The sequence below is a fragment of the Tachypleus tridentatus genome, chromosome 9, assembly GCF_004210375.1.
Source record: "Tachypleus tridentatus isolate NWPU-2018 chromosome 9, ASM421037v1, whole genome shotgun sequence".
Taxonomy (NCBI): domain Eukaryota; kingdom Metazoa; phylum Arthropoda; class Merostomata; order Xiphosura; family Limulidae; genus Tachypleus; species Tachypleus tridentatus.
The window spans coordinates 103,689,253-103,714,779 of record NC_134833.1 but is presented as its reverse complement, the minus strand read 5'-3'; the positions used below and the strand labels follow the sequence as shown (position 1 = coordinate 103,714,779).

The 25,527-nt window shown below is 35.4% G+C and overlaps 1 protein-coding gene across 1 annotated transcript; it reads left to right on the top strand.

Moving 5' to 3' along the window:
* Positions 1 to 613: 613 nt before the first annotated feature.
* LOC143227210 (cholecystokinin receptor-like) lies at positions 614 to 13,760 on the top strand. The gene is made up of 3 exons (XM_076458698.1): positions 614 to 781; positions 12,153 to 12,314; positions 13,190 to 13,760. Exons 1-3 carry the CDS (start codon positions 733 to 735, stop codon positions 13,720 to 13,722), a joined length of 744 nt encoding a protein of 247 aa, XP_076314813.1. The 5' UTR covers positions 614 to 732; the 3' UTR covers positions 13,723 to 13,760.
* Positions 13,761 to 25,527: the final 11,767 nt, after the last annotated feature.

The window sequence follows — 25,527 nt, the reverse complement described above, 5'->3', positions numbered from 1 at the left end:
GGAACTGACTAAATTTAGACCAACTTCTCTGATTTCTTGCCTTTTGTAAAGAACATTTCTACAACGTAGAAAACGTTCAGGTATGGTCTTTGTCATTACTATTCTAAATCTAAATAATAACGTGAGAAAAGTCTATGTGTGTGTTTTCCACTTTTACCTGGCAAACGCTTTAACAATTCTCACCAATCTGATATGTAACCTTAGATCCTCCTAGAAAGTGACACATAGATGGTCCGTTTTTGGATCTGACCTCTTCTATGTCCTTCCCGTGTGTTAAACGGGTACATCAGCTAGTCACAAAATGGCAGAGATCATTGTTGTAGAGAGATAATGTGATGTGGTAGCCAACATAAACAGGTAACGTTTCGGCGGCCATGTCTGGTCTGTACAGGAGACCTGAGAAACATAACTCATAAAAATTATTGAAAAGTATTATTTATTAATATATCATTTAAAACCAATGAAATCTGGAAGAAAATTTTTTTTTCTGAAGACCTTTCTTGTATTTAAAAAAACTGTGTGTAATTGTATTATGTATTTAATTTTCTCACTCTACTGAATAAATGTTTCACGTCTACAGCCGTTTCTGTATCCGTCAGCGTGTGGACTTTAGTATCTATCTCCATAGAAAGGTTTTTCGCCATATGTCAGCCGTTTCGATCTCGCCAATGGCAAACAATTTCTCACTCTTACAAGGTAATCGTATGGATATGGGTTGGATCTCTGATTACCATGTTACCACTAGCTGTTTTAAGCCGTCTACTTCCGACTAATATATCAGGTGAGTGTATTTATAAGTCTTAGAAACAATACTTTGCAAGTGAGAGTTGAGTTTGTTAGTATGAGAGTGTATAAATGAGTTGATGACATGGCAACTCTTAATAAAAATCTCATGCAAATTATATGACACGGTTGAATGCTCTTCAAAGGTCGTTGCTAAGAAACAACCTTAAAATGTATACTTTTACTTCGTTAACAAATATCAAAACATACTGACCTAATAGTGTGATTTGACTGTCACTCTTTTAATACACATCGCACTAAAGTACGAAGCGTGGTTCTGTAGCAACGAACCGTAAACCATAAATCCTCGTATTTACAATCTGAGAACATTAACAACTAAGTCATATCAAGGCCAAGTGTTTTATATAAAACAAAACATTTTTTTTAGGTTTAAAACGTACATGTTACACTGAGTCAACTAGTGTAGAACAGTCATGTTTTAAACCTAAAAAAATGTTTTGTTTTATACAAAAAGTGAAAGTACAAAATGGAAAAAAACAAATCAGTTATATTCCTTTGTCAGTACCGAATGAAACGATCTGGTTTGGTTGGGATGGTTTAATCGTTGAACACTTTCAGTCATTGGTACATAAATGTAACACACTACATAACGTTTGTCATTTTATACCCAATTACACAAAGTTGCAATGGTTGCAAATTAATTTGAAAATGTGGGAAACAAATTCACGAATAGTTATTTTACTCAATACTTCTTACAATGTGCGCATACAGACGAGTGTGAAATATTTAGACCATTATCTCTACAATCATTTCATACTATATGAGAATAAACGAGGTAATAATTAAACCAATAATACCGTATGTGTATTTCTTTATGATTATCTAAAAATGAATTAGAAAGAACTGTTTCTAAAAATGTGGACATGAAGAATTTTAGTCAGGTTTTTTCTTAAACTAAATGTGCCTTTTTAGAACCCCTTCAGGTGCGCAGCGATAAGTTGGAGACCTCACACCACTAAATAACCAGATTTTGATAACCCGATATGCAATTTTATGTTAAAAAAACAAGTAAAAAGCATTTTCATTAATCTCGCAAAGCACAATGTGTCGGTAAAAGAATAACGCTTAGTTATACTGTAGCTTGTCATACCCAGGTTTGTTTGTTTGTTTGTGTATACAATTCTAATCACTCTTTATCTTAGGTGTACACCTAAGTTAATTCATATTTCACTATTCTGCCTATTAGGCAGATTTTCTTACTACGTAATGTAAAAAGAAGTTTTGAGCTACTAAATTTTAATTATTTGAAAAAATGTTTTCTTCTTTATATTTCAAGAAATGATAATCCAGCTCAGTTCACAGACAAGTAAACAGATATATACAAAAATTGTTATCTTTCCATTATTTTCACAACTTTCGGCAAAGAATGTGACAACTAAAATCTACATGAAAAAAGAATCGTAAAAAACATGTTTGTACACCAGAAAATAAGAAATTTGTTTTTTAAATGTTGAAACTGTATAACATTCTGTTCGGTTGTTGAGTTAAAACTATATAGTGTTGTGTCCATTACAGGTTTCGAAACACGCTTTTAAGTTATAAGTCTTCAATTTGTTTGTTTTGAATTTCGCACAAAGGTACGCGAGGGCTATCTGCGCTAGAAGTTTCTAATTTAGCAGTGTAAGACTAGAGAAAAGGCAGCTAATTATTACCACCCACCGCCAGCTCTTGGACTATTCTTTTACCAACGAATAGTGGAATTGCCCGTGACATTATAACGTACCCAAGGCTGAAATGGCGAGCAAGTTTTTGTGTGACGAGGATTCGAACCCGCGATCTTAAGCTTGGGAGTCGAGCGCCGTAACTACCTGGCTATATTGGGTCTATAAGTCTTCAGACTTATAAATGAACTATTGAAATGCATACAATTATTGCATATTTTGTTACTATAGTTTGGTTTGTTTTGAATTTCGAGCAAAGCTATACGAGGGCTCTATGCGCTAGCCGTCCCTAATTTAGCACTGTACGACCAGAGGGAAGACAGTTAGTCATCACCACCCACCGACAATTCTTGAGCTTCTCTTTTGCCAACGAATAGTGGGATTGACCATCAACTTATAACGCCCCCACGGCTGAAAGGATGAGAATGTTTGGTGTGACGGGATTCGAACCCGCGACCCTCGGATTACGAGTCGAGTGTCTTAACCATCTGGCCATGTCGGGTCTTGTTACTATGTGAACAGTCAAGACACGCTAATGGCACGAAGTGTATATTAATCAATTTTAATTTACAACTAATATTTTCAAAGTGTTTGTTTTTCATCAAAATCACCTCTTCAGTGATCTTGCCCCTCAGTGGCACAGCGCACTTACAATACAAGAAACCAGGTTTCTATACTTGCGATGGAAGATAGCCCATTGTGTGGGTTAGTGCTGACTTCCAAGCAATAGCCTTCAATTTTTTAGCAGTTCATTTCACGCTGTAGGTTTTTTTTAACTTAACGTATTTTGTCTTGTAGTCTTACTTTTATTAAAATAATTTAACTTGTCTTGTACGCTACTGAAATTTGCGAGAGAAGTTTTAGTCGCTTTGTGTATTTGATATTTTCTGTGTTTTTCCAGAATTTTGCTTCTTGTCGTAATGATACGTGAAACAATAACAGAAACATTTGTTACAAGTTTAGGATAACAATGAACGTCATAAGACAAATTTATGTTATCAAAGAGTTGTATTTTCATTTACCAAAATTATACCAGTTACACGTACAACACACACTACAAAAATAATAACTGACTTCAGTTTGTTAAAAATTCTGTCGAATTATTTCGTCATAGTTAGCAGTCATATATGTACCGAAATGTTCACTAACTTTTATCTACTTTCGCTCTCCATATCAAATAGTTGAAAAACTAGTGCAGTCTATTGTTAATATATATCCCAGTTTCATGTAAAACGGTTAAACCGTTCGTATCTATGTGTTTTATTGCAATTATTTCGTAGAAATGAAAGTGGTAAGAAAGATATCTCGCAAATACATGAAATGTCGTTAAAACTTATATATACAAGTGGTCTAGTCTCGTTTTGTGTTTGCAGTAAATATTTACATGTAACATGCTAATAATGAATCATTAACTGTAACAACATTTTATGCACTTTTCAATAAATAGTGTAAATTAAACTACTAATAATATATCTATTCAAATTTTTACTGTCGTTTAAGGTTTTACAGCAATCGTATGGAACATTAAAATTAATGGTTCTCGTTATCTGCGGAAGAGTTTCTTAAAAACAAACACGATTTGTGTCCTCGTACATTAAATATTAATTTGCGACCACCGAATGAAGATGTTAATATACATTCATTGCTGGGCCTTGTGTGGTTCAGAGGTTAACGTGTTGGATTACGTCTCTGTGGGTTGAACGTTAATTCCTTTACTAAAATAACAACGTACTTCGTACTTTAGGGTCACGGGTTATATTACAAGGGTAACGATAAAGCCAATGTTTAGTCACACAAGAGTAGCCCAAGCGTCGGTCGTGCGTTCTGTAGGGAGGTAGGTGCCTTTATCGTAGTGTGTCACTTCAAAATTAGCTACTAGTGCAGATTGTGTTCCAATCGATTTGTGCAAGTAACCGAAACACACACAAAAAGTAATGTTCGATGAAACTATGACACCAAATGCCATAGTAAGTTAACCTGAAGATGATTCAAGAAGGTTGAAACGTTGTTCTGTAATTAATTTTAATTAAAGTTTTAATACCCATACCAGCTGCCTTAAGAATACATTTTTACTTCAAGTGAGTTTCTTGCCATCACGAATCACGTATGACATCAAATGTTACGTCTTTTCAAAATAGATCTTGTGAATAAATCTCACGTATTTTCTACACAGATGATGTGCAACACTATTCCGAAATTACAATTGCAGGTTAGGCTAGTTTAGAAAAACGTGCTGTAACAGTATTGTTCTGACCACGTGACTCTAAGCTTTTCGCTTCTCTTAAGAAGTCTATATTGTATAACATTTTTAGTTAACTGGTGTTCATAGTCTCACAAGTGGTTTATAGAGAAGATGTGGCATGAAGCATTTGAGAAAAAACAGCGTACTTAAAGAAAATTGTTGCGAAGTGGTTCCTGATTCTGCGCATAAATTAATTTAACTTAGCATCGGACTTGGTGTTAAGTTACGTAACTTCAGTCATTACGTTGTTTTAAATAAGGAATTACAAAACATCTTGGAATCTTTATCTCCAAAGTTGGTATTTGTGTTTCAGGTGAAATATAATTGTATATCTTGTTGTGTTGACAACAAAATTTAATCCCTGGTAATGAAGGTAAAGACAGTGGTTAGGACGAAAACATATTATTGACAGGTTCCCAACATTTCAGACTCAGTTAATAATGCTGGAAAATTTCGTCAAAATTTTCGGGAACATGTAAATAAAATAAAATTTAACAAATAAACACATCATGTTCTCAGAAGTCATTATTTGTTAAATTTCGTGCAAAGCTGAATGAAAACTAAGAAGCCTAGAGGGTTTGTTTCTTTATTTGTAAGTAAGTACAAAGCTACACAGTGGGCTATATGTGTTTTTTTCACTGTGGATTTTTAGCGTTGTAAGTCCGTAGACATGCCGTTGTGCCACTAGGTGGCGGCCTAGAGGAAAAACAGGTAACCAATACCTCCAACAGCCAACCCTTAGTTTTCTCAATCAGACCATCTATTAGGATTTAACCATCACTCTTATAACACACCACTATCCCGAACGTGTGGAGTGCAGTTACTTTTATACTAACAGTATGCGATTTATGTAACCCAGAATCTAAAGTTTGATACCCTAACAAAGAGAACGTGCCTGGCTTTAACCCTAGTTTCTATTTTGGTATACTAGTTATAAAAGGAAATTCTTGTAAAACAAAGTTTTCTTTCCAAACACAGCACGAAAGCTTGTACTTACTACAAAGTACAGATATCTTATGAGAATCGCGGGTTCGCGCCCGAGTTGCGCCAAACATGCTCGCCCTCCCAGCCGTGGGGGCGTTATAATGTGACGGTCAATCCCACTTTTCGTTGGTAAAAGAGTAGCCCAAGAGTTGGCGGTGGGTGGTGATGACAAGCTGTCTTCCCTCTAGTCTTACACTGCTAAATTAGGGACGGCTAGCACAGATAGCCCTCGAGTAGCTTTGTGCGAAATTCCAAAACAAATAAACAAACAAAAAACAGATATCGTAGAAAAGAAATTTTTCTTTTACAGGTTTGATAAGCATCAGATTGATTTTGCTTGTTGATGATTAAGTAAAATGCAATAGCCATGTAGCCATAATACGTAAACAACATTGGTGATGTCTTTCCCACTTGTTGGAATTGCAACTTTCTAACACCAGAGATAGATTTCTTCAAGACATTATTTTAAAGGTACATGATTTTCGAATTGGTAGATCTTGTCATTGATGCTTAAAAGAGAGACCTAAAAATGTAATGTTGTGGGTTCTAGAAGTAAGCAGCTTAATGTCTTTTATTTTGATCAAAACGCGATAAACTTCTATGACATATAATTTTCTGCTATGCTTGTAAGCAAGAAAATCTCATACTATTTCATTTTCCTGGAATAATGTTGTTGCACTAAAACTAAAGTTTACGACTAAAAATAAAAGCAAATAGTTACATATTTCTTGATATCTATTCTTAACTATTGGTAACACGTATAAATCAACGAGTTTTGCCACCTGATGTACTCAAATACCTGTGAGAAGCGCAGTCACAACAGAGAAAAGATGTCTTATTTGTTTCATGCAATGATGTTTTATTTTGGTTCTGATCATACATAAATTGTATTCTTTCTTCACGAGAAATATGCTATTTTATCCCAACACAATCGACATATTTTTTTACATAGAAGTTACCCAGGCGTACTCTAGTAGACAACTTGCTGAACTGTTCATCAGGAGATTCTAGTTTCGAACCCCGATATGACACTGAATATAATTTGCACTTGTAGATATGGTGGCCCAGTTACTTCCTTTCCTTAACTAAGCTCCCCGCTAGTACAGCGGTATGTTTACGGATTTACAATGCTAAAATCAGGAGTTCGATTCCCCTCAGTGGGCTCAGGAGATAGCCCGATGTGACTTTGTTATAAAAAACACACACACATATCTTTAAATAAGAATATCTTTTATTTGATTATTTTCTAGCGCAGTGCTACACACTGGGTTATAAACTCTCGACTTTACTACTGAACTATAAAGGGTCATTAAGAATAGTAGTGTAAACAGTAAGTGTTGCTGACTGGTCGACTTCTCTTTGTTCAGCACTTCTAAATTAGGAATGATTACGTCCGAACCTGGAGGTCTCTAACCTGGCGTCCCTCACTGGGATAGTAGTAAGTCTACGTATTTACAATGTTAAAAATCAGGGGTTCTATTTACCTCGGTTGACAGAGCAGATAGCTCTTTGTGGCTTTGCTATACAAAAGCTGCACGTACTCCCTAATCTGGCAATTTAATTCATGAGTCGCATATAAGATTGTCATGTTGAAAATGTTAATAGCAATACTGTCATGTTAATGTTCTATTGTTGTTTTAGCGCAAAGCATCAAAATGGGTTATAAGCTATAAATTGTGTTCATTACACGGAATCGAACCCCAGAGTTAAGCATTGCATGTCCGTAAACGTGCCGCTGATTCACCAGGGGACAGGTTTTAACTAAATAAGTAGTAATTTAGAACACAAGAAAAGCTCCACTTCTTTTTCAATACTTGTAATGTTCTAATTATAAAAATTGAGGAGACTTTATCATAATGCAAGTTGAACTATTATTTTTTATTGGTAGTTTAAAGTATACGTGGAATTGTATTTTTGGCTCCATTGTCTGAGTAGCTCGTGTTCTACTTATCGCTTGATATAAGATCAGCTTGACAGTTGTTCTAAGCATTTACCATGTAAACATAGACAACACAATTATCGCTAGAAATGTTGACAGAATAGAGGAAAGGGCTAACTAATTAATAGCACTCACCGCCAACTCATGTGCTACTTTATTCGAATGGTGATATTCTTCATTGTTATAACGCTCTGAAGTGTAGAGCGTGAATTTATAGCAAGGGAAGGCGAAATATGGGTTCTCGAATTTACAGTGTGACACGATAACTACTAGGCCACACCCAATTTAAGGAAATGTAACATAAAAATCAGTACATTTACTTGATATAATCTGATGTAGAATTTGAAATATAAATTATATAAAACACGTTGTTATCTTAATTCGTTTGTTATTAAATAGTAAACTGACATTGCTTGTTTTCTTGTGAACATTATTTCCAAGACAACTCATTGTGAAAGTTAATGTATATTTAAATAGTTTCTCCCGTTTGTGCTAATAGTATTCAGTTTCCAATAAAGAACCAATTACAACTAAGCAATCTTCAAAGAAGAGTCGTTTTACGAAGTATGTCAACAAATAAAACCTCCAACTGTAAACTATCAGGCTAGCAACCACTGAAATGTTCAAATAACTTCTTAGGTTCCGATTTAAAGGATAACTTACAATAAAACCTGTTGAAGAAGTTTAGTACAATCAGTAGTAATGATTATATTAGTGTTAAACCAACAACAGTCTCTAAAAATATTTTTTGGTGTAGTTTCCCAATGTAATGTATGAGCTTTTAACACTGTAACCAAATTTTCAGACTTTCTTAGCTTCTGATGTATTTTGTGAATCATTTATACAGTTGAATTTTTATAAAGATTAGTTTGAATTTTAATAAATTTTTTCTCCACATTTCTCTGTTCTGCTGGTTTTGGGTGCTTTAGACGTACAGAAACCTCAATGGAGCAATGTTGGTGCTATAATTACTGTGGACTGCAGTCTGGCTAGTGATCTGGCGATTGATCGCTGAGTTTGACCACCTTACTATCGTTCATGTATACGAGCTTTTGAAAGTACTCTTAATTCTCGCAGCCAGTTCATTCGTGACATAACTGTCTGTATTATGTGGTCTTTACCGATCTATACCTGTAGTTATACGCCAAGTTTATTTGAATATGATGTTATGAAGATTGTTGCTTTGTATTTTCAAAGATGTTTATTTATTGGTTGCCTGTGTATAACAGCCTTACATGTGAGTAGAACTTCAAATACTTTATTTCTTTGTTAACTTTGCCAAATATTTCAGGCAAACTTTGATAAAGATTTCTACACTTAAAATATTAATATTGCTGGCCCAATATGTTATCGATACAGGAGTTCGGCATATTTTACACGAATAAGTCATCGGAGAGAACAAAATAAAAAGGAATTTATTAGGGCCTGCCATTAATTGCTACACACCCAAAGAGCTTGTCCATAACGACATACTCAAATTACGCAGCCGTAGAATGGGTTAGGAGACAGCTTGACGAATGTTGATACACAGATGCCAATGCATAATAATAATGTCGAATGATCACATTTTATTGTCTCTATCAGTGCTGGTTTCCTGACTCAAAATGCTTTTGTAAGCTAGATTTTGAATTAAAACACCACACAACAATGTCAAGGGTCTTAATGAACTGGTACTAAGTTTACAGCCGCCAGCATTGCCTCAAAGGAAGAAGCAATTCGAATTTCGGTAGCGATCAAAGTAATTTGACTAAGCATTTTTTTATAATAACTAATGAAAAATTAGACTAAAAATCAGCATAATATTTGAAACAAATATGATCTACTGAAGAAATCTGATCAAATTTTAAAAAGACTGAGACTGTTAAACTGTTTTTCACTTTAAGAATGTAGTCGTATAACAAACACACAAGGTTGAAATAAAGTTTTGAAGAGACTGAGAATTGCACATCTTAAAGCTCTGAACAGTTTGTTTTATTACAAGGTAAAGCTAAGCCTTGATACAAGCATCAACAATTTTTACCCCAAACATTTACATGTATGAAAGACAAAACAGAAGAAGCAAATCCTGATAAGGCCTGAGTATTCACAGCCACAAATTCTAGACCTGATTAAAACTTGACGCATGAGATAAAAATGTCGTTCTTGATGTTATTAATCAGCTGTTGTTCTTATAAGTTTAATTCTTCAAAATAGTATTGGCCATATTTCAGTTTAGAGAATGGTATATGTTAAGCTGAGCCTTTTAGTTAGGGTAACTTTGCATGTGTCAATCACTTGGGCAGACTTGAAACTTAATTGCTTGGGATCAAAGCTCTCAAGGTATACCAACAAAGTTTAAGTAGTTTAATATTCTATATATCTTTATGTCTAGACATTGAAGTATGTTAACTCTTTATATCAGTGTGTTGACTATTTGCACCTTATTATTAATAATTTTCTAGTTTTGATATTTTATGAAACTCCTAGTTATTAACAATATAAGGAAACATGTGTTTACTAGTTTTTGCCTTAGATCAGTGTTTTCCAAAATTTTTCAACTAGGGATCGGTTTACTTTTGCAATTTTTCATGAGGTCCGGCCTCCTCAAATACATAATTAGATAACCTACTGAGACATGACTAAGTCTTGACATCAAGCTGGAAGCAATAGTTCTATCGATACATCATCGATTATAAAATATACGTATGTTTTATAGTACTACTGTGTAAAAGTAAATAAAATAAATTATTTAATCTTTACATTAACTGTATATTTATTAATGCTATTTTAAGAAATAACTTACCTAACAAGAAAAATGATGCTGTTTTTAATCACACAGCAACTTCAAATCAGGAGGAAAATAAATCAGTTTGATCCTCTAATCTGACTCGACATCTGACCTGTTCCTGTTCTTATTTTTCAAAAGAAAATTAACGTTAAAAAAAAAGAATCGCATTTATAAGTCGTGACAAAGGTCATAAAAAATCCCACTGTTTTTTCTGATAAATTTAGATACTCAGCAAGACTACTCAGCCAAAAATTAATTAATAAGTCTTGACTAAAACGGTCTTTCAGTGCAGTGTCACAGGACTGTTCAATAACAGAATCAATTTCTGATTCACTGAGTTGTAATTCTTCATTTTCCCTGCCAACAGAGAAAGGATTCCTGGTCCACATTTTACTACTGTAAATTGGAGGAAAATAGTCCTTCAAGCATGATTTTAACCCGAAAAGATGGTCTTTGATTAATGAAGAAATCTCATCTGAAGTAGTACCTTCTTTATTTTGGTTTTGTAATTCTGTTAAAGTAGAGAAAATCTTATAATTTCTCTTCTAAACTCGATGTATCCATAAGTTAATTTTTTTATAACTGCTTCTATATTTTCCTAAACTTTAAAAATGTTCATGTTAGCACCTTTAAATTTAGATTTAACGTATTTAAGAAGTCTAAATGTTACTTAAATAGGCCATCTTAATTAACCAATGCAAATTATGAAATCTATCTCTAAATTCAAATATTTTTTGCTGATGGGGGACGTTGCTCCAAAAACAAGACAATTTCACTAACTTCAGTTTCACTAGAACTAAGCTGGATTTGCGTATCACTTGAGGATTTTTTTGTATATTGCATGTTTCTTCAGACATCTATCCATGTTGGAAAGTGGTTTTCTTAAAAATGAACAACTTAAAAATTTTTTCTCAAAACAAACTGATGCTTCTAACACTTGCCACCAGCAACTTGCCTACTTGTCCTGTCGGCCGCCACTTGGCGCTAGCAGACGTCAGACGCAGGCCTGTCAATTTCCATGAATAGAGTAAGTAAACTTAACACATTTGGAATAAGATTCCTAAAACGTTAGTGTCGAAGGACTAGTTAACTTGAATGAACAAATGGTTATTTTATGTGAGACAAAATCCCTTCTTTGATCTTACCTACAGCAAGGGAAGATCAGCTTGGACTCAGCAAGGGGACGTATCTTGCTAACATGTTATTTAAATTTACAGCATTTCACAAAAATCACAAGGTTGTCAACACCGTAAAGGCTTAATCTTAGTCCTTCTAAATTGCACTAAGAGAAAACATTTTAATTCCTCAGGGACTGTAGCGGCTACCGTCAACTTGTGTTTCGTAGTCTTAAGTACAAACTTTTCCTTTTCGTTCTTGTTATATTAGCGTAGTTGAAATAATGAGAAATCAAAGTTAAATGAAATGAAAATCTAAATTATAACATATATTGAAATATTAATTTTATTAGAATATATTTATATCAACTTTTCTGTTTATTTCAACATTTTCTTCAATATACAATAAGGGTTTGTAGAAAGTTTAAAAATGGTTGTTGTCAGTGAAAGAGTTAAAGTTAATTTCATTTAATTTTTGTTTAGTATTTTGCGGTCTGCACTTTGGGAAACGATGCCTTAGATTTTCAGAATTAAAAAATCTTTAATATTTTAGGCTATTTTGAAGTGTTTACTTGGGGATACAAAAATTAATATTTTATACATTCCGGGTGTTCTGAAAACATAATTTTTGACTTCACAGGACGTTATAAATGCCGAGATGTGTGGCCAAATATTACATCAGAACGTGTGTTTAACATATATTTAGACGCAGCTTTACTAATTGTTCCACTTGTTATCATGGCGTTCATGTATTTTCTGATCGTCCACACACTGTACGTTGATCTAGAGAATGAAAACGAAGGTGAGATACTTTATATATATATCTTCAGCACTACGGATGTTTCATATCACTTAATTATTTAGGGTCTGTTGAGGCTCTTTGTTTTATTAGATCAAAACTTTGACTTAACACTTGTAGCTTAAAAGTCAATGCGCTTATGAAGAAGATCTACTAGATTAGTCATAGTATAATTCAATTTATTTTCCTGTTGGAAGTATAAAGGTCAAACAGCTGCTTATAATATTAAGGTCATTAATACGAAAATTATTTGAACGAGAGAAGACTAAGTAAAAAACAAACCAACATTAAGAAGTTCCATCTTTTGTAAAACTTTATGTAGCATCATGATTCAATTATTATTATGTATTCATATTATTTTCAGTTCTTTAGAACTAGTATACGTAATTTGCTTGCCTTTTATAGTGACTAAAAATTATTTTTTTCAAATTTTACAAGTTAATAAATGTAAAATTAAAATTTTGAAATGAGTTTGTAGATCCTGTTATGTTATGTTAGGGGCTCCCTTTTACATTAAGTATGACAGTCAATGTAAAGCGTTATGTTGTAACTTGCCATGAACAAGAAAATAAATTAGGATACTAAATTTCCTAATATAGCAACACCACATTCAAACTGAACTGTGACTGACCGTGGAAGACTCTTTGAGACGTTTTTCTTAACTAATCTTATATAGTTTTTAATTGAATTTTAGTCTTCCAAATGTTAACAATATTTCTTCATTCGTACGAAACTCATTTCAAATTGTTATATTTTGGTACCTCATTTTAAATAGCATTTGTAAAACAGTTTAGTTTGAAGTTATGAATTCAAACTCTCGTGTATTTGAAAGACACACAATTATCTAATGTTCAATAATTTATCTTACTTTATTGTAGATCTTCCACTTCGCTTTTTAACCAGTAGAAGCCGAAAACCACCACAAAATCTCCAAGGCCGTGCAAAACCAGTAATTGTTGAAACGGGGGGAAACAAAGCTTACAATACTTTTACAATTACTTCACGATCTCGAATTAGTGTTCATCGCCATCTCGTGGTGAGAGGAAATTATACAAAAGGGCGAGTGGCCAAAAAGCAAATAATTCGCATGCTATTTGTCATCGTTTTGATATTTTTTATCTGCTGGACACCATTGTTTGTAATCAACACTTGGATCCTCTTCAATCCTATCACTGTCTACCAGAAACTGTCCCCGAGTGTAATCTCCATTATCCATCTTTTGGCTTATTTTTCGTCTTGTTGCAATCCAATCACCTACTGCTTCATGCACATAAAGTATAGAGAAGCTTTTCTAGCCATTTTTAGCTGCAGGTATCACCGTCGACGGAGATCCTACAGATGGAGTAACAAGTCTGCTACTTTCAACAGTATGTACAGCCCACGTGCCATTTCCATTCAAACTAGTAAGTGATATCAGATTAATATATTTACTTTCAGATCACCATTCGAAAGCCGCTTTTAAAGAGACTGCACATTCTTTGCAGGAAACAAAGCGATATTAATGTTGAAACAGATGCTGGCTTAAGAGAAAAAGGAATTGAGCAATCAACGACGAACAAACAAGTAAATTAATTTCAGTAACAAGAAACAGCTCAAAATCAAAAAATAATGCATTACGAAAACTATAAATTTATCCACTTAATTCATTCAATTAAAACTGTGTATGATTAGTATATTTCACATCTACATAAATTGGAGACAAGCGTATATTTCAATTACAATGTTTGGTTTATATTTATCGGGTTCATTCCACAACAAATGTTATCACAAAAACTACCATTTCATTAAAGTTTTAGAGTCCTTTTTCACAAGAAAACCTTGTACAAAACAATAGGAAAAAAAAATTAAATTACACCATTCAGTTAAATCAAACATTTTCAATATAGTATTTTATTTTGTTTTTCATTTGCTGTTTATTTTTTCTTCTTTCTCGTCTTCCAAATTCTCAAATATAAAAATGAAAAGTTGCTTGTTAAGTTTGCTGTTGTTATTTTCTTAATACAAAGCTATATCACTGGCTAATTCCTCTCTTTCCACCACGGGAAACTGAACATTAGATTTTATTTCGGTCCCTAAATGTACAACAGACCTAACGGGCGGTGGTCTGTATAGCTTCCCACTAGTTCAGCGGTATGTCTACAGATTTACAACGCTACAATCAGAGGTTCGATTCCCCTCGGTGGGCTCAGCAGATAGTCTGATGTGGCTTTGCTATAAAACACACACACACGTGGTCTGTATAGCAAGTGGTCTCACAACCAAAAGTATGTGATAGAAAATTATAACGTGAGACCAAGAACCTCGTGAATTGAAAGCATACAAATCCGAAGTAAAGGAGCAGAAATTCTAACTTAATAGAGGGTCTTGGGTTCGAATCCCCATTACTCCAAACATGTACGCCTTTTCAGCCGTGGTGGCGTTATGATGGTACGGTCAATCTCACTATTCATTGGTAAAAGAATAGCCCAAGAGTTAGCGGTGGGTGGTAATGACTAGTTGCCTTCCCTCAGTCTTACACTGCTAAATTAGGGACGGCTAGTGCAGATAGCCCTTGTATAGCTTTGTGCAAAGTTAAAATAAACAATCAAATCTAACTTAATGAGATGATTTCAGATCCTGATTCAGTTTTTGTTTGAAAGGTAAAATTTCCAATACAAATATTCGTCTCCACTTTAAAAAGAACATGGTCTACAAATCGCATCCGCTTACCATTCTGCTGCTCAGGGTGGCTCAGCAGTTAGCTTGCGGGCTTATAACGCTAAAATTTGCGGATAGAGTCGCGTGGAATGGTAGAGCACAGATAGCCCATGATGTATATTTTATGCTTAAAATGAAAAAAAAAACACCGTGTTGACGCATAATAATGTAATATAAAAAATAAACCCGCTCGTTTAGTTTTTTTTCGTTTTAATAATGTTTCAAACAAGATGAACTGAGAGAACAATGTTACAAGAAAGCTGTTCTCTACTAATGATCTTGTCAACAGAAGCTGGTCAGACGCAAATGCTCAAGTGACTACCGAAAAATGGACTTAATTTACTAAGTGAGTATGAGTGTATGTGTGTTTAGCGTAGAATTTGCAGTCATGTATTTAAACACCTCATTAAGACTTTGTCAATAGAGTGATAGAAGTTGTCTTTCTACGTCACTCTTTTATTACTCGAAGACTGGAAGTTCTAGGAAAAGTCTTTAATTCGTTTAACACACCTTTCATTACCCACGGCTGAAAGGGCGAGCGTGTTTGGTGTGACAGGGATTCGAATCCGCGACTATCAGATTATGAATCGAGCGTCCTAACCACCCGGCCAGTCCGGGCCCCTATACCGTTAAGCCTCATGATTCTGCTTCCTAAAGATCTATAGATAAGTATTATTCTTTGTTTAACTCTCGCTCACTTAAGGAACCGTATGTGGAGGTTTTTTTACAAAAAAACTTTTGTTAAACACAAACATGAGAAGAAAAATCAAAATCTAAGAATTAAACAAGAAGAAATCCTCGATGTCTTTAAGATAAGATTAAAGTAAATTTATCTATGAAATTTTATTCCCTTTTTATTAGCAATATTTTTTTGCGCCACCAATACCGAGTGTTGGGCGCGTGTATAACAGATTCGATGTTTTTATTCATCAGGATTTCTACCAACCTATCAAATTGAAATTATTTTAAGCAAGATTAGAGAAAATTATTCTCTGGTACCTTGGGTGTGGTGAAATAACTCAGTGAAAAAGGTTTGTCCTTCTGAGTCCAAAACTGTAATTAGATCTCAAACCGCTCAAGAGATGACGGAGCCATTAGCTAAAAATCTCTATCTTAAAAAAAAACAACTCAGAGAATGTGCCCTCTATACCGCGGCTAAAAAAATTAAACTGGACTGTGTTTGTTTGGTTTGAAATTCACGCAAAGCTACACGAGAGCTATCTGCACTAGCCCTCTCTAATTTTGCAGTGTAAGACTAGAGGGAAAGCAGCTAGTAATCACCACCCACCATTAACTCTTGGGCAACTCTTTTATCAACGAATAGTGAGATTGACCGTAACATCACAACGCCACCACGGCTGATAGGGCAAGCATATTTGGTGAGACGAGGATTCGAACCCGCGACCGTCAGATTACGAGTTGAACGCCTTAACCCACCTGGCCATGCCGGGCCACCAGACAACCTAGAAGACTCAATATCGTTTGTAAGTTTGTAAAACCAATTTGTATGCAAATCATTCTTTGTAATATCAGTTATAATAAATTGTATTATTGTTTTTTATTAAAATATATTTGTACTAAGAAAGAGAACTTATAACAAACTCGTTAGTAACTATCATACATTTTATACACGTCGACATCTATTTAACTTCTAAATTTAAATTATTATTTAACACAGTTTCAGCCTATTTCACACTGCAGCACATAACATAATAGGGTGCATGACTTGTTACGCGCACATGCCACGTGAGCAGCCTGTAGCCGCATCAGCTAGATAAAACTAGAATTTTGTTATTTTTCTAGGTCTGTGTTCTAATTATGCTCTAACCTTTGAAAGCGAAATTTTGAATTCTGTATATTTGACGCGAAGGTTGTGTGTTGGACAAAGGAATTCTATTGTAGCTGTCAGACATAAGTTTCTTATATGAGAATGAAAGCAACTACTGCCGAAGTGTGAGGCGGCTTTATTAAAGTGCTCCAAACTGAAAACAAGAATTATAAGTTGTATTATTTACCTTTGCATTGTATTCAAACTAAATGTGACCTGTTGACATCTAATGTTGCACTTGAAACAATATGTTTTTAATGGCTTTTAAGGAAAAAAACACGAAAGAAATGAATAAAATCTTAAGTTTATAACTTTGAAGTATTTGTCCCTGCGTGGAAAGCATTAATATAAAAGTACGGATAAGATTAGAAACAATAAGTCTAAGTATACAAAACAAGCTTCAGCCATTAATACAATCAAAGAAAAGGCTGCACTATGGCTAGATGGAAGAAAAACTATAGCAAATATATCAGCAAAAATTCCCAATTTTTTATTTAAAGATTTTTACACTTGTTATTATTAAGAGAAATTAAACATTTTCCATATAAATAAATAGGGAGAGAGGAATAATAAGAAAACGTAAAGTAAAATATTTCTTTATATTTCACTGGGTTATGTCCATCATGGGAAGTTCAAAAACTTAGAGCTGACTCATCGGTGGACAGCGGAGACGACAAAACTACATGACGTTTTTTTCATCACAATTTCGAAACTATAACAATTTTTGTTTTTGTTGGGTCCCGAATGTTCCATAAGTAAACTTCTGTAAAATGCTAGTGAACATTCTAAATATACGAATACGTTTTGATTAATTTACAGCAGGAATGAAGATTACTGGTTTCTTTCTGACATTTTTTGTTCTTTAATATATTATTTGCTAATCTATAAAAACATCTCCTTTATTTATTGATTATCTCTTAATACTGCCCCTTCCCAGAGGTTCAACGGTAAATTTGTAGTCTAGCGACTCTAAAAATCGAATTTTGATACCAGTAATGAGTAGATCTAATATAGTTTTCAAAAAAAGAAACGCAAAAGACAAAATATGAGACAAATTGTTACCAAGTTTATTCCGGGTAGTTCTGTATGACATGTGTGAAACTTTGCACATTCACTGCTGAACATCCAAAGTCTGCAAAGGCGAAGTCCACGCTCACTAGGTGAAATTTAACGTCATTCAACGTCAATAACGAGTATGCCCCCCGTGAGCATCAATAACTGCTTGGCATCTCCTGCCCATGGAAACGATGAGATGACGAATCACATCCTGTGGAATGGCTGTCCACTCAGCCTGCAAAGCTGCTGCAAGCTGAGGTAGAGTCTGCGGTTGAGGTTGTCGCCGTCGCAGACGTCGATCCAACTCGTCCCAAAGATGTTCGATGGGGTTTAAATCTGGTGATCTAAAGGGCCAGAGAAGAACGTTGATGTTGTGATGTCTCAAGAAGACAGTGGAGTCGGGCTGTGTGAGGACGGGCGTTGTCATGTTGAAAAACGTCGTTGACGTTCACCATGATGGTGAGCACATGGGGCCTAAGAATCTCGTCGACGTATCGTTGAGTTGTAAGATTCTCTTGAATGTGCAAAAGGTCTGTTCTGGCATTGTAGGCGATGGCAGCCCACATCATGACGCTGCCACCACCATATCTGTCAACATCCTGCACACAGTTTGCTGCAAAACGTTCACCTCAGCGACGGTAAACACGGGGCCTTCCATCCTGCCTACGAAGCATAAAACGTGATTCATCGCTGAACCAAACATGCCTCCATCGTCGATGAGGCCATACCCGATGTGCCCGAGTCCACTGCAGCCGTGCTTGACGATGTTGCTGGGTGAGAATGACGCCTCTGACTGGACGTCGAGGTCGGATTCCTGCATCTCGTAGACGGTTGCGTACGGTCTGATTGGAAATCCTACACAGCCCTGGCATGGTTGAGGCAGTAAACGTCGCAGTGGTGGTCCTATCCCGAAGGTGACGTGACCGGATGTTGCGATCTTGTGCGGGTGTGGTTACACGAGGTCTGCGAGATCGTGGACGGTCACGAGTTGATCCATGTTGTTGGTGACGATTCCTTAGCCTTGTGATGGTGCTTGGGTGGACATTCACAGCTCTGGCAACATCTGATCGAGATTCGCCTGCTTCCAAGCGACCAATGGCGTTGTTGCGTTGTGCTTCAGTCAGTCTTGGCGTAACTGTATTGCGTGTCGGTGGCTTAACACTGAGCTATGGAAACCGAGAACCTGTCACTTTTATAGGGATTTTGCACATGTTGTACTTGCAGTACATGCAGATCTCTCAAAAAAATTTATTGAACACACATGCGTTTTGACGAAAAATCCGATGTTTTCCACCGTTTTCAACGTGCACAACTTTTATTGTCATTTTGGTCTGACAATCAGTGCCTTAACACGTGTAACATCACATATTCTGAGCTTGTAACGTTATTACATATATTTCTCTTTAAAATAACAAAAATATCCCTTTTGCGTTTCTTGTTTTGAAGAGTATATATACTAATGCGTAGCTTGTACTTAAAAACAACAATACCACTTTAATAATGCCTTTGAAATTAGTCTTATATTATTGCACAATAAAAGTACAATTAGATGAGCTATCAATGAAACAACTAGATCGTAAATACACTATCAGGACACTATCATTAACACGTGTTAATACACTATCATTAACACGTGTTAATCTCAATCAACACAAGTCTGTAGTAACACTGCACAACAAAGTTTTTGCTTCTTGAATACTGTTGGGTGTTTCTTATAGACTTTTGGCTGCTGCTACGAAAATCACATCTAAATTTGCCCATCACGTACCGTTTCATCGAAATCTTTAGTTTTGTCATGTTTTGTCTTATATTTGTGTCCAAAAAATTTTCGTTTCTGTAAGAGACCTATGAACAATGTTTTGTGCAGTCTGGGCATGTCCAGGCATGAAATCAGACCAGGTTGGAAGCTGTTCTGTGAAATTATGCAGCCCGGGCATGCCTGGGCAGGCCGGAGCCAGCTTGACACTGTCTCAGCAGGCTATAAAAGTTGCTTGCATACACAGATGCTGCTCATTGGATTAATATAGACCTTATAGTGTGTATGTATTGTTTCAGAATGTAGCACTGCCTCAGTAGCACTGTAACAAGTAAGTTAGATGTTATAGACGTTTTACAGGACGATTGGTGTCGGTCAGTATATCTCGTCAATGTCAAAAGCAAAAGCCGAATTGCTGGGTTCGAGACTGCAGGAATGGTGTTTGCTGTCACCAGATACGAAAAATTCTGTTTTTCGAAGCTGCCAAGATGATATAACCAAATTCTTTGCACAAGTTGACAGTCTCTGTTTCTGTGTTGACATCGAAAGATTGTTCTCTGCTTTGGATTGTGACCATGACCCGCAAGAGTGGCATCTCTTTATTGATTCATCAATGTTAAGCCTCAAAGCTGTTCTGTTACACAATGGCAACGTTCACCCCTCAGTTCCTGTTGGCTATGCAGCACACATGAAAGAAACCTACGAGAACGTGGAAATGTTGCTGAAGCACATCCAGTACAGCAAGTACAACTGGAATATCTGTGGAGATCTGAAAGTCATTGCTCTGTTACTGAGACTGCAGTTCGGCTATACAAAGTACTGTTGTTCCATCTGTGAATGGAACAGTCGTGCCAAAGAGTAACATTATTCTAGACAAAGTTGGCCACTCCGTAAAAAGTTAGTTCCAGAACAGAAAAGTGTGGCGCATGAACCGCTTGTCGACCCGGCACAGATTTTTTTGCCTCCTCTTCACATAAAATTGGGACTTATGAAATATTTCGTGAAATCAATGAACAAAGAAGGCGAAGGTTTTCGTTATTTAAGACAGATGTTCCCAAGAATAACTGAGGCCAAGATCAAAGAGGTCATTTTTGTTGGCCCTCAGATCAGACATGTTATAAGTGACAAGCGGTTCGAAGATCTGTTAGTTGGGCCGGAAAAGATTGCCTGAAAAGCCTTCAAAGACGTTGTTGACAATTTTCTTGGCAATTACAGAGCCCCAAATTACATTCAGCTGGTAGACAAACTTCTCAAAGCATACAAAACAATGAAGTGCAACATGTTAATCGAGATTCATTTCCTCCACTCACACTTGGACTTTTTCCTTCCAAATCTCAGTGCTGTCAGTGACGAACACGGTGAAAGATTTCACCAGGATACTGCTACAATGAAAAAACGATATTAGGGCAATTGGAATCCGTCAATGCTTGCTGACTACTGTTGGACACTGCAACGTGATGCACCGAACATTGAATACAAACGAAAATCAGGAGCAAAACACTTTTAATTATGTTGAACTTAATAACGTATTAGAAATATAAAGGCAATTAAATACGTTATTGCCGGTAAACGGTTAACTGTCTATTTCTCAGAGTTCCTATGTGATGAAGCAAAACCAAAACTATATTTGTGCATACCCACCAGGTATCTGTCACAATGGCCAGGCATGGCCAAGCGTGTTAAGGCGTGCGACTCGTAATCTGAGGGTCGCGGGTTCGCATCCCCGTCGCGCCAAACATGCTCGCCCTTTCAGCCGTGGGGGCGTTATAATGTGACGGTCAATCCCACTATTCGTTGATAAAAGAGTAGCCCAAGAGTTGGCGGTGGGTGGTGATAACTAGCTGCTTTCCCTCTAGTCTTACACTGCTAAATTAGAAACGGATAGCGCAGATAGCCCTCGAGTAGATTTGCGCGAAATTCAAAACAAACAAATTAAGATGACTTTAAGAAAAACGCTATTTATTCAAATTCCTGAAGCAGAAGCTGTTAGTCCCAAATATTTAATACATAATTATTAATGAAGTTTGTTCAGAGAACTGAAAGAGTTGTGATAGTGGCACAAAGTTTGCTAATTAGCTAAAAGAACGTAAAGTTAGCTGAATTAAACCTAATTGAACATACAGAAGACGCAAATTATTGTATAAAAATGTTAATTAGAAGTCTATTTAAACATATTTGGAAAATGAAACACGTATAAAAAAAGAAAGAAAAGAAATCAGCCAGTATTGACGAATTAATACAACGTGAAATTAAAACTTTAACCATATTGTAAAGTAAAAATTGTAATATATAAACATGTCATTTTATTTTAAGATTTTTGTGTATTTATATAAACAGTATTGTATTGCCTAAAATTCATCAAGTCATCACCCATTGTTTATACTTGATATTGAGTTTTGTTTTCTAATTTGTCGTTGATTTGACGAACCCTTATTTTTCTAGGTGGTTATGCTAGACAGTAGAAATGAAGCGTAAAATAAAGTATTATATCTAATTTTCAAAAAATTGGCTTTTGTTCTTCGAGTTATTTCAAACCAGAACCTTGATCCGTAATTGATACTGCGAGAATTGTTGAAGGCAGCAGAGAAGGATACAAAACAACTCTTCCTTCGTCTTATTATTCAATGAAAATTGATAGAAGACATATTTATTGCATTACTTCAAAAGAAAGTTCTTGATTAATCTTATTTTGCTATATACATATACCTAATTTAACCTGTTGGGCTCATTGTTGTGGTAGAGGGTCGTTCACTCATTTTCATTCATTTCGTTGAAAGTCTCTTAGGATCGGTGGATACTTTTAAATGAAATTATGCAAAATGCAAGAAAAGCCTTCCCTAAAAAAAGACCAGAATTTTCTTATTACACAGAAAGTTTTTTGGGGTTCTGTTCTCGAAACTGAACTTCCATTTGTTCGTTTGTTTTTAATTTAAACATTCTGTTAATTTACAGAAATTTGACATTTAAATTATTTCTATGTTCAATCTTATTAAAAATTTACTTAAATATTTTTAACTATTCTTGAATATCCTGATCTGAGCAGTTGGGTAAGGAGCATAGCATTAAGAAACTCAATATTATTACTAAAATACAACATAATTAAATGTTTTAATTATTTAATTGTCCGACCTTTGAAATGTACTCACGTCAACTTTACACCGACACTGGTTTTCTTATTTTTATTTCGACAAAACTCTATAGAGACAGCAAAATCATTTTAATGATTTCAATCTTTATCAAGACGAGAACAATAAAGTACTCTGCGACAGTATCTGCTAAAATGTGAGAAGCCTACAAGGCATATTTCGACATGCCTATCGAGGATCAAGACAAACTCTGAGCACTTCACTTTACCTGCGAACACTGCAAAAATATTCTAGAAGGTAAGAGGAACAATTTTTGCTTGCTTGAATAGTAACATTTTATGTAATACAAATTTTAGACCTTTTAAAATTTAAATATATTTTTTTTTGTAATTTCCAATAGTACATGCAAATATCGCATATAAAATATTTTGCATGAACCTCTTACACATTAGTTGTGGATGAAATTAATTTATTCTTCATAATGACAGTTTTATTTTGCTCTTTTGCAGGATGGTACAGAGGGAAAAAGACAGCCCTGAAGTTTGTTATTCCAAGAATTTGTCGTGAATCCATTGACCACTCAAGCAATTGCTACTTCTGCATGGTGGACCCTTCAAACGTCGAGCTGGCAACAATACATCTGCTACCATGTGTTTGGACCTTCCATCATCCTTCGCCCCAGTGCCACACTGCCCTGAGCAACCTGTACCAACCCCGCCAGAGAGAAAGCAGCCATTCTCAGAAGAGAGCAGCAAATCAGAAGAGGAGCCAGAAGATCCAGATTAGAATTTCAGAGGTGCAGCTGGTAAGAGAAACCAATACTACCCCAACCAAAGAGACCTCAATGACTTGATAAGAGATCTTGGTCGAACAAAGTATAATGCCGAGCTTTAGATGTCTAGTGTGTTTTCTTATAGCAAAGTCACGTTGGGCTATCTACTGAGCCCACCGAGGGGAATCGAACCCCTGATCTTAGCATTGTAAATCCGTAGACACATCGCTGTACTAGCGGGGAGCTTAGACATCTAGACTCAAGAAGTGGGATTTGTTAGATGAAAGTGTGCAAGTCGCAAGCCAGACAAAGTGTCACTGACATTTTTCAAGCTTCTTCAATCGTCAACATGGCCTCTGTTTCTGCCACAATGTATCCGGTCTGTGCGAGGCAATTGAAATTGCCTGTAGCCCGAACGAGTGGCGCTTCTTCATCCAGAAGCTTCAAAGTTGTGCTGCTCCATAACAGGAATAAGAATACGTCTCTTCCCCTGGCTCATTCGGTGCACCTCAAAGAGCAAGACGAGCGCTTCCACCAAGATATACTGGACTTTGAATACCGCGACTAAGGAGGGTATAACGAAAACATAATGGGATACTATATTTGAGGGCTGATTCGTGAAAGTGATTTACATTACAGTCGTAAATCTCGAAAAAATTCTCACTTCTAAACATTTTGTATAACTTTAATATAAATACGTGTAAATCTTGATTCATATGTTGTTTTATTCAGATCTTATGTAAATGAAAATGTGCAAATTTGCACGTTTTTACATAGAAAATATTTGAATTTCTAAATTTCATTATCCAGGTCACAAAAGCAAAATTTGAAGGGAATAATGGCCATTTTCTGTACTTTTACAACATAAGCAATTAAGAAATAACATTTACTATTCAGGAACAAAATTTGTGTTACATAGTGTAATTAAATGTTCATGCACTACAAAAAATCATCACTGAGTATGTTTTGAGTTGGTTTTTTTTCTATTTTCAGATCCTGTTATTGGAGTGGAAGACGACATACTTTAATTGAAAAAAAAAGGTAAAACATAAAACTACTTAAACCCTTTAGGTATTAATCATGTTTTATTTGCGAATACACAACATAAGCATAAGTGCCCGTAAGTATAAGTGAAAACAAGTATTCGATATGCTTTGAACTTTGCGCAACGCTACACGAGAGCAATCTAGTCACAGATTTCAATCCCTGTCTCATCAAGTATGCTCGTCCTTTCAGATATATGATGTAACGGTTAATCCCACTATTCGTTGGTAAAGGAGTAGCCCAAGAGTTAGCGGCGGGTAGTGGTGATTAACTGCCTTACCTCTACGCTTTTACTGCTAAATTAAAGACGGCTAATGCAAATAGCCATAGTGTAGACTTGCGATTAAAAATAAATTAAAAAGCAAACTAATATTCTCAATAGTTGTCAAGTTAACATCGCATGTTTTATAAAATTAATTACAATACACTGTATCAGATACTTTAGAAAGGTTCCACGATGAAATAAAAAAGCTGAAGTATCAACTTTTTATCTGCAATTAATTAAATATACTTTACTTTTCTGAGAAATTAATTTTTCTCTCCAATATTCATATTACTTTATTGCACCACAAGTCTACTTTTACATTTTGTAGTCATTTTAATTGTATTTTTTTCATATTTTCTCTTACAATAAGCCCACCGCTAGTACAGCAGTATGTCTTTAGATTTACAAAGCTAAAATCAGATTCCTCTCGGTGGGCTCAGCAGACCGCCCGATGTGGCTTTGCTGTAAGAAAACACACACACACTCTTACAATAAACAGTGTTGTAGGTCTCGAGAGTATATACTTTGGAAGGTCTCGGACCAAACGAATATGAATGTTTTAGAGGTATTATCAGTATGTATTTAGACCTACCTAAAATTATTAAACTTTTATGCAGTATTTCATACGAGGTGAAATATAGTTGAAGAGGTTTTACAAGTAAAACCCCTGGTAGTTGGCACTGTACCTTCAAATAGATGTTTACAGCGCCTC